The 10,878-nt window shown below is 41.5% G+C and overlaps 1 protein-coding gene across 1 annotated transcript; it reads left to right on the top strand.

Moving 5' to 3' along the window:
• The first annotated feature begins 730 nt into the window (after positions 1–730).
• On the top strand, positions 731–10,341 carry THOC3 (THO complex 3). Its single transcript, XM_029217637.1, has 6 exons — positions 731–1,059; positions 1,859–2,015; positions 3,427–3,631; positions 6,974–7,135; positions 7,255–7,355; positions 9,762–10,341. Exons 1-6 carry the CDS (start codon positions 793–795, stop codon positions 9,923–9,925), a joined length of 1,056 nt encoding a protein of 351 aa, XP_029073470.1. The 5' UTR covers positions 731–792; the 3' UTR covers positions 9,926–10,341.
• Positions 10,342–10,878: the final 537 nt, after the last annotated feature.

Raw genomic sequence — 10,878 nt, 5'->3', positions numbered from 1 at the left:
AAGAAATTTAACAATATTTTTTGGAAGGTATGGGTGTGAAGTGTGGGGAATAGTCTAAAGGGCATGACACAGGCAGACATTTACTTTTCACTCTGTATCTTATATATTTTTGCATATATAATCATGTGAATATAGCCCCTTCTAAAAACAAAGAATTTGTATATTTAAAAACATCTCCAAACCCCTTCCCAACACCTCCACCTCTCTTTCCTCCCCTCCCCCCCCCCCCCCCCCCCCCCCCCCCCCCCCCCCCCCCCCTCCCCTCCCCTCTCCCCCCTCCCCTCCCATCCTACCTCCTCCTCTCCTCCTCCTTCCTCCCGCCCCTACAAACTCCTAGCCCTTTACCCGGCACAAGTTCACCAGCTCGTCCTTCTCCAGCAAGAAATTGAGAGCCTTCAGCTCTAAGAGATGTGGCTGACAGGTGGGGAGCAACCCTAGAAAAAAGGTGTTTCTGACTGACGGCAAACGGAGGTTTAGAAGAATTGCGTTGGTTTATTTCTTCGATTAAACAGGGATACAAATATATATACCAAGTAGTAGGTAAGGGGAAAATAAAGACCCTAAAAACCTTCTAACCGTTATTTGTAAAGAAAACTTAAAGTGGAACCCTGACTATTTGAAAAGGCAAAAGCGGGCGCGCGCTGCAGGCTGGGACTTGTAGTCCCTCCTGGATGGTCCACAGTGCGGCTGCGCGGAAGAGTGGGCGCTCTCCCGCGCGCATGCGTGCGGCGGCGGCGGCAGGGCTGACTGCAGTCCCGCAGAGCCAACCCAGCCGGCGTCCGGCCGCTCGGCATGGCGATCCCCGCGGCGTCCTTGGGGCCCTCGGCGCTGGGCCAGAGCGGTCCTGGCTCGATGGCTCCCTGGTGCTCAGTGAACAGCGGCCCGACACGCTACGTGCTCGGGATGCAGGAGCTGTTCCGCGGCCACAGCAAGACGCGCGAGTTCCCGGCCCACAGCGCCAAGGTGCACTCGGTGGCCTGGAGCTGCGACGGGCGTCGCCTGGCCTCGGGGTCCTTCGACAAGACGGCCAGCGTCTTCCTGCTGGAGAAGGACCGGTTGGTGAGCCGCTAGGACCCGGCCCAGGCTAGGGAGAAGGACTGTGGTAAAGCGAGGTGTGGTGGCAAGGAGAGAACGGGGGTGAGGAGTGTGGAGGTGAGGAGAGGGGAGGAGGGTGAAGGGGTGTGGAGACGAGGGGCGTGTGTGATGCGAGACAGAGGAGTATGAGGGTGAGGAGGGGGTGAACGGGCTGGGGTGGTAGGGGGTGAAGATGGGGATGCTGGAGAGGAGGACTGGTGGTTAGGGAAGGTGGCCGTGTGTAGGGAGTGTAGTAGTAAGGAGGTGTGAAGATGAGCGGGGAGTCGCGGTGCGGGGATAGTGAAGACCGGGGGTGAGGAGGATGGATGGATGGGCGGTGAGGAGGATGGTGGGGGTGTGGGAGAGTGGTGGGAGGAATTGTGTGGTGGTGAGGGGTGGCTAGGGGCAGTGGTGGTGGGCTCACTGTGGTGGTAAGGAGGGCCTCTCTGAAAATGATAGGGCCTCCATGGCAATGAGCAGGTGGGTTGGGACCCCTTGGTGGCAGAGTAAGGGTAGAAAACCAGAAAGAAGGAGGAAGGCCAGGGAGAGCAAAAGAGTAAGGGCATTGATGTGGAGCCCATCCTCAGAACAGTTCAGACTGATTGGGGAGGAAGGGAGGGAGGATATTGGAAGGAGTTTGGGGGAAGAGGCTTGGAAGGATTTGACTCTCTGATTACCCAAACTTTTGTTGGTCACAAGATAGCTCTGTTTAAATAAGGTTGAGAAGTTACATGGGGAGGCAGGTACATATGGGTGAAGTGACATCTGTATTCTGTTCTTTCAGGTCAAAGAAAACAATTATCGGGGACATGGGGATAGTGTGGACCAGCTCTGTTGGCATCCAAGTAATCCTGATCTCTTTGTCACTGCATCTGGAGACAAAACCATTCGCATCTGGGATGTGAGGACTACAAAATGCATTGCCACTGTGAACACTAAAGGTGACTATTCAGAGAGTGGGCAGTAGGAAGATAAGCTACTTATAGTCATTCAACAAGCATTTTGCAAGTATCTTCTCTGTGCATGACCCTGTAGGTATAGGACATCCTGAGCTGAATAAGACAGTTTCCAGCTCCAAGGATATTAGGGTTTGGTGCAAGGAGAGAGACATATGTATAAAAAAAACACTAACGTAATATGACGTGGTCATCCTATAACGGAGAAGTCTACAAAGTAGATACCCAGAATGGAAATGCTTAAGTCTGCCTGGGGGAGATAGGGAGGGCCTCACAGAATTTGAGCAAACTCTTAGGGTAGCCATATAGATTTAGTGGTCAGGGTGCATTGGGTGAGCAGCTCTAGCAGGGAAGAGCATGTGCAAAGGAATGGAGAATTTGGGAAACTGCTGATAGGCTAGAATGGCTGATCTTGGAATAAATGGCTTTGATGGTCTGGGAGAAAATGACCTGGAAGTTGTGCAGTACATTTACAGACTGTTTTTCACCACGTATTACCTTATAAACCTTGAGGCCCTTTATTAAATTTTATTGACTAAGATGTTATTGATTATAAGATGCATCAGTATTTTATGGACCATTAGGAAAGAAAATAAAGTTTTATTTATCATATAGTCATGATACACCGAAAATTTTGAGATGTATCCTGATGCATTCTAAGATACATTGTAGGTAATAAAGTGTGAAAAAATATGCATCTTAGAATCAGTAAAGTTGATGAAATTTTTAATTGATGTATTCAGTGTGGGCTACTGGACTTTATTGGCAAGACTTGTACCTGGAGGTGGAATGATGTGGTTTCCCCAACTAGACAACTGGTGGTATGTGAGTGATTTAGGTGGTATATGGATGAACATTAAAAACTGATTGTGTATATATTTTAATGCCTACTAGAAAAAAAGAACTAGCCCATAGAATTTATTGCTAAAGGAAAGCTATTTAAGTAAAAATTTGGGGGGTCAATTTTAATAAAAATGTTGAGTGAAGAAAAATATAGCTGTTACATGAATAGTACAAAAATTGTGAAAATGGCATGTGAATGACTGGAGTTTGGGAAGTGCTGGTGTAAGAGTTAGAGGCTTTGGTGTCAAGTCTGGGTTTAGATCTTGGCTCTGTTACTTCACAGCTTTGACACTTTGGCTCATTTCTCTTCCATTTTTTCATCTGTAAAATGGGGGTAAAAAGTGTCCCTTAAAGAAACGTGAGAACTAAAGGGGGACATTTGTAGATGAATGTGCTGGACTCCCAGTTGATCTGTAAGTGGTAGTTCCCTTCTGTTGACGAGGACCTTAGTGAATGAGCTCTGGCGATAGCTCTAGTTTTTCTGTGATAACAAAATAAACTTCTGGAAGATCATGGGCTAACATTATCTTGCTGGTTATGTGTGGGTTCCCAGGGGAGAACATCAATATCTGCTGGAGTCCCGATGGACAGACCATTGCTGTAGGCAACAAGGATGATGTGGTGACGTTCATTGATGCCAAGACACACCGTTCCAAAGCGGAGGAGCAGTTCAAGTTTGAGGTCAATGAAATCTCCTGGAACAATGACAATAACATGTTCTTCCTGACAAATGGCAATGGTTGTATCAACATACTCAGGTGAGGGGTTCTAGCTGAAGGGACTGTCATATCTTTGCACTGGGTGCTGTGGTGGATACCAAGGTGAATTAGATGTGAGTCTATTTTGAAGGACCCAAAAGGACTAATACAGTTGACCTTTGAACAACACGGATTTGAACTGCTCAGTTCCACTTATATGTGGATTTTTTCAAGAGCAAATATTACAGTCCTACCTGATCCGGGGTTGGTTGAATCTGGGATGTGGAACCTTGGATACAGAGGAACCGTGGATACAGAGGACCAACTAAGTTATGTGTAGATTTTTGACTGTGCAGAGAATTGGCACCCCTAACCTTCTTGTTCAAGGTTCAACTGTAGTAATAAAGAATTCTAACCCCTCTTGAGCACCTTTGAACTAGGCATCTTATATTTCACTGAGTCCTCAGAGAAATCCTAGGGAGTCGATGGTGTGCTTCCCATTTCACAGATGAGGATCAGGGACTCTGAGTCACTAGTCAGCTGGTGAGCACTAGAACTGGATGCATTTGGAATTATAGCTAATTCGTACCCTTAAAGTCTCCACTTAAATATCACTTCCCCTCCAGGGAAGCCATCTTCACCCCCAAGGTTAGAAACTTATTTTGTGTACTTCCTGTTGGAAGCATTTCTCATTCTACATTATAATTGCATGTTTATTTCTCTATATCTTCCATTAGACTGTAAACTCCATGAAGGTAGGGACTGTATTTAACTTGTTTACTGTTAAACCCCTAGTGCCTAGCCCAGTATCTGCTACACAAAATTAGGATCTCAGTGAATATTCTCTAAATGAATGAAACTGTGGAATTGAAATTGAGATCTGTCTGATTCTGTTCTTTCTGTTATCTTGGGTGAGCAATGCAAGGCAGAGTGAAATAGGCTCTGTGTGAGAGGCTGGGAGTTTGCTGTAGAATCCCAAGGAAAGAAACTTATATTGATTGTGGCAGTTGGGGGTTGAAGGAGGCAGCTTCTGAGCTTGACCTTGAAAGATTAGTTGAATTTTAAGAATCAGCAAAAGGGAACTGCACAATGGACAAAACAAGTGAGAATTAGCATGATTTATTTAGAGAGTAGTTGGTAGATCAGGGTTGCTGGGAGTGGTGGCAGATAAAGTGTCTGAAGAGAGACGTCCTGAAACGGGAAGATAAAGCTGAAGTATAATTTGAGACCAGGTTATTTGGGTCTGGAATTCTATACATAGCAATTTGAACTTTATTCTGCAGGCAGTGTTTCTTGTTGTTGTTTTTTTTAAGCTTTTTTATTAGAAAATAAAACAGATACAGAAAACCATGAAATATAAATGTGTAGCTTAATGAACTATTATATGCTTAACACCTGTGTAACTCCACCAGGTCAAGAAATAGTACTTTGCTGGCCACCTCAGAAGTCTTGCCATGGGCTTTGTCCTTCCTAATCAAAACTCCCTCCCCCCAAAACAGTCTTGATTTTTATAATATTTCTTTGTAGTTTTAGCTACCAAGTGTGCATCTCTAGATACTCTAATTTTGCCCACTTAAAAAAGTTTGATATGCCTTTTAAGTCAGCTAAACTACGGAGTCCCCCTCCATCCCTTTCTTTTACTTAGAACTTAGCTGTTGAAAAAGCAGGCTGTTAACCTGTGGAGCTTGTCCCAGTCTGGATTTTGCTGATTCCAAATGCTTGCTTATTTGTTGGAATTTAAGAGACATTTCCTCTAATCTGTTTGGTTACCCAGGAATATAGTTCATTTAGAGAAAGCAGGATAAATGGTTGATTCTTTCCCTTTGTCATTAGGTAATGAGTTAGTTCTCTGTCACCTCCAAAGATGATCACCTAGGGTTTTTTAAATAAAAAAGAATCATTATGGACTCATGGATTTAAGCATGGTAGAAGTGTTTCAGTCTATCGTAATCATTATCCTTATTGAAGCTCAAATTATCTTATTTTTGGCAAATGGGATCCTCTTCAAGTTGGTTCCTGAGTCGTTTTTTCTTTTTTTTTTTTTTGACATAATCCTATTAGTCTTCAGTTTCTTGCTCTCTGGTATGACAAGATATGCCAGGTTCATCTTGTGTTTTTCCTGCCTCAAATCTTTAATCAGAAAATTCTGAGAATTCCTGGATTCTTCTACTAGAAAATAATATTGGAGCTAGGAATGTCCATATTGTTGGGTTGACTGTTTATAGACCTTTCCAGTGGACAGAGCTAAGAAGTATATGTATTGTATATACCTTAAAGATAAAATACTTTGTGAATTCACACTGATAACTTCCAGTTAAAATCTCTTTCCTTCCAAACTGAGTGCTCTGGTTCTCAGAGATGCAGGGGATTATAGAATTTGAATATCCCATGGTTGCTTATTACCTTCATCCCTTGTTACACATACAGATATTTCAGAGTAACAATACTACCACCACCACCATCACCAATATGATTGCTTAAAATAGTAAATTTTGCTTTTTGAATATGCTTTCCTCATTCTTCCTCCATTAAAAAAAATAGTCAGTACTATATATTGTCAGATTATACAGCTATTACATATTATACCTTAAACAATATAATTTCCACAAGAAACTACGTATTTAATGCTCATTACCAGCCTGGTAAGTCTGGTACATCTCTAGTCACTGATTGTCAAAACTCACTTTCCAGTTTTGATTCCTCAGGAAGAGTTCAGGGGAACAAGATTCCCTGAGTTCATACTTATTATAGCTTATATACTTCTAAAATTTTAAGATACTTTATGGGGCTTCCCTGGTGGCGCAGTGGTTGAGAGTCCGCCTGCCCATGCAGGGGACACGGGTTCGTGCCCCTGTCCGGGAAGAACCCACATGCCGCGGAACGGCTGGGCCCGTGAGCCATGGCCGCTGAGCCTGCGCGTCCGGAGCCTGTGCTCCGCAACGGGAGAGGCCACAACAGTGAGAGGCCTGCGTGCCGCAAAGAAAAAAAAAAAGATACTTTATTATATTGTGCTTATTATTTGAACTTTTTATAATTAATAGTTTCGCTAGATATAAACATTTCAATTCATATATTCTTGCTGGTGTATCTTAAGTATGTTACTCCATTTTCTTTTCGCATAAAGTGTTACTGTCAAAAAGTCTGATGACAATCTAATTTAAAGTCCAGTAATTTTACTACTATACGTCTTCTTGTTGGTTAGTCTGGGTTCATATTCTCAGGTATGTGGTGTTTCAGTGTATTGTTTGACATCTTTTTATTTCAGGAAAGTTGTTTTGAAATTCCAGTCTTTGATATTTGTTCTGTTGTCTTACTTCCATTTTCTTCTTAGTGCCTCCTCTTACCGTCTTAGTACCACGGTCCTCTTCCCCCAGTTTGATTGCTGTTTGTCTTGTTTCTCAGCTACCCAGAGCTGAAGCCTGTGCAGTCTATCAACGCCCATCCATCCAACTGTATCTGTATCAAGTTTGATCCCATGGGGAAGTATTTTGCCACAGGAAGCGCAGATGCTTTGGTCAGCCTCTGGGATGTAGATGAGTTAGTGTGTGTTCGGTGCTTTTCCAGGTAAGCAACTCTGCCAGCACTTTCCTTGTTGGATAAATTTGTTTTATGTCATGTTGGGTGAAACTGGGCCCTCCTCTCACTGGGATATTTTAATGTCTCCTCTGTCTACTCTGTTATAGGCTGGATTGGCCTGTGAGGACCCTCAGTTTTAGCCATGATGGGAAAATGCTGGCATCGGCATCGGAAGATCATTTCATCGACATTGCTGAAGTAGAGACAGGTAACTATAATGAGACTCCTCTGTCTTTCATTTCTGGCCATCAGGCCTTCTCCTGTCATGTGTTTTCATCTCTGCTCATTACTACTTGGCCAGCATTAGTATAAATGGGTATTAGCATAAATGCCAGCATTAGCACAAACTCCTTAAGGCAAGTTTGTTTATTATGACTATTGTAGTCAGGTAATGGAGGGAGCAAAGAGTTAGGAAAGAAAGGGGCAGGTCTGAAAGAGAGTGATTAAAGAAAATATTTTACATTTTATTCAGTTTTAATTCTTCCATTATAACAAAATTTTTAAAATACAGAAAGGGAGAAGAATGAATGAATAAATGGATGGATGGATGAATGAGTGAATGATCCCACCATTTAAATACAACCTCTTTTAGCATTGCGGAATATTTCTATCTTTTGCCTGTATGTGGACTTAAAAAATACATATATACATTTTATAATTTAAGAAATTATTAAAATAGATGTGATTTGTTTTAAAAAGCAACAAAACAGAACTTGAAAATAGAAAAATGAGAGGTGAGTATTCATTTTACAAAAGAATTTCTCCAGATTTATTTTTTAAAGCAGCTTTATTGTTTTTGGAAATACATGATACTTTATTAAAAGAATTCAAACTATATAGAAAACTTCAAAGAAAGTAAAAAGCTTGACATTCCACGATTTAAAGAGTGCCACTCTTGATAGCATTTTGGTGAGCATTGTCCAGCCATCCAGACATGCAGCTCCTTCATGTCCCCTTGTGTTCATGTGATGCAGGCGTGCTCTCCTGCTGCTCCGGGGCCCTCCCTCCTCACCTGCAGGATCTTACAGCTTCTTACATGGCGATGGCTGTTGAGCTCTACTGCTGTTTTTAATGGGGTTTAGAATTCCATTGGCTATACCAGTATATACCTAAGCTGCCCCACTCTTAGATGGCTTCTGGTCTTTACACCATTATAAATGATTCTTTGATGAGTATCATTTTACTTATGTAGTAATCCTTTTGGGTAAAATTGGGATTGCTGAGTCCAAACTGCTCACATCTTGTCAGGAACCAAACTTCCTTACAGAAGAGTTATTGCAGTGTTTACTCGCAGCAGCAACGCATGCATGGAGTTAAAGGCCGAAAGGGAAATGGAAGGGGAGTAGCAGCCTCCGACACCATTTTTTATGTCTGTGTAACACAGAAATTTGCTCAGACATGTGGCTATAGATTGCCATATCCTAGCATTATGAAGAGTGGTTAACTGTCCCTGAAATAGATTACTTAAAAGAAAAAAAACAACTATATACAAAGCAGAAACAGACTCACAGACATAGAAAACAAACATGGTTTACTAAAGGGGAAAGGGAGTGGGGGGAGGGATAAATTAGGAGTATGGGATTAACAGATACAAACTACTCTATGTAAAATAAATAAGCAACAAGGATTCACTGTATACTGCAGGGAACTATATTCAATATCTTGTAATAACCTGTAATGGAAAGTGATCTGAAAAAAAAAGAAAAAAAACAAATCAAAACTAAATCACTTTGCTGTACATGCTCTACACCTGAAACTAACACAGTATTGTAAATCAACTATACTTCAATAAAAAAATCTTCTTTATACACATACACACACATATGTATATATGCATATGTGTGTGTGTATATATATATATATATATATATAAAAACAGCTTTATTCAAATACAATTCACATACCATATAGCTGACCAGTTTGAAGTGTATAATTCAGTGTATCATGCATTTTTAAATCAGCACCACACTGTGAACATTTTACTACATTAATCTTAACTCTAAGGTTGAAAAAATGTTAAGCAGGACTAAAAAAAATGGCTTTGGAAAAATTATGTTTAACTTCCACAAGTAGGAAGAAAAATTTTTGGAAAAAGAAATCTATTTGCAAGTCATTGTGGTTTAGTAGAAAGATCTGTGGCTTTGGAAACAGACTGACTTCCTGTGCTGACTCTGCTGTTTCCCTTTTTATTTCCCCTGCTGCTTCCTTGAGGTGTGACTTAACTGTTCAGTCACCTGTTTCTTTATAAAATGGGGTTTAAAATCATTACTTGCCTTGCTGGATTGTCATTATACTTTATTAAGATAAAGTATAATCCATCTGATTCATAAGGGGTGCTCAACAAACAGCTGCTGTTGCTGTTTTTTCAGGAAGGGTAGAATCGGGTTCAGAGCACAGGCTCTTAAGTTAACTGGCCTGCGTTCACATCCTGCTCTGCCACCCACTGCCTCGTGACCCCTCTGCGCCTCAGTGTTCTCTGCAAAATGGGGTAGTAATTGTACTTATCCTATAGGGTTATTAAGCAGATTAAATGATTTAATGTAGGTAAGTGCTTAACGAGTATGGTCTCTTATTATTAATGTATTGATTGGTTTCTCTATATTGATTTTTATAGGAGACAAGTTGTGGGAGGTACAGTGTGAGTCCCCCACCTTCACCGTGGCTTGGCACCCCAAAAGGCCTCTACTGGCATTTGCCTGTGATGACAAAGATGGCAAATATGACAGCAGTCGGGAAGCTGGAACTGTGAAACTTTTTGGGCTTCCTAATGATTCCTGATAGGGGGACCTGATGTATGGAGAAGGCCCAGGCAGAGGCAGGCTTCCATTGTATAGTTAGTTTGGTCTGTTCTCTTGGAGTTGGTGGGCACCTAAAGTATTTATAAATTGGTATAAATTATACAAATCTTTTATCAGGCTGCCCATTCCAGTCTCCTTCGTATTTGTTATGGTAGCTGTTCCCGTTCCTTGCCCCCTGCAGGAGGGCTCTGCAGTGATGACACCAGCATACCTTGTCCTGTCTTTCTGCTTTTGGGGATATGGTGGACTTTGTTGGGCTTGCTTCTGCTTGCCACCTAGTTTGAAGGGGTGGGTGAGGAAGGGTGAGACGGGGATGGAGATTTTTTATAATAAAAAAGAAATACATTTACTGTTGAGAATTGAGCATTTAATAAAACTGACTTTTTAATTATGGGACTTCTAGGACTTTAAAAATTATGGTAACATTATCATTATTATTTTCTTATGTTTTTTTAAATTTTATTTTATTTATTTATTTATTTATTTTTTTTTGTTATCCATTTTATACATATTAGTGTATACATGTCAATCCCAATCTCCCAATTCATCACAAGACGACCACCCCCTGCCACTTTCCCCCCTTGGTGTCCATACGTTTGTTCTCTACATCTTTGTCTCAATTTCTGCCCTGCAAACCAGTTCATCTGTACCATTTTTCTAGGTTCCACATATATGTGTTAATATACAATATTTGTTTTTCTCTTTCTAACTTACTTCACTCTGTATGACAGTCTCTAGATCCATCCACGTCTCTACAAATAACCCAATTTCATTCCTTTTTATGGCTGAGTAATATTCCATTGTATATATATACCACATCTTCTTTATCCATTCGTCTTGTCGATGGGCATTTAGGTTGCTTCCATGTCCTGGCTATTGTAGATAGTGCAGCAATAAACATTGGGGTGCGTGCGTCTTTTTGAATTATGGTTT

Source organism: Monodon monoceros, unplaced genomic scaffold (genome assembly GCF_005190385.1).
Source record: "Monodon monoceros isolate NGI ecotype Baffin Bay Population unplaced genomic scaffold, NGI_Narwhal_1 Super_Scaffold_12, whole genome shotgun sequence".
Classification (NCBI taxonomy): Eukaryota; Metazoa; Chordata; class Mammalia; order Artiodactyla; family Monodontidae; genus Monodon; species Monodon monoceros.
This window is presented reverse-complemented; position numbering and strand designations above follow the sequence as displayed.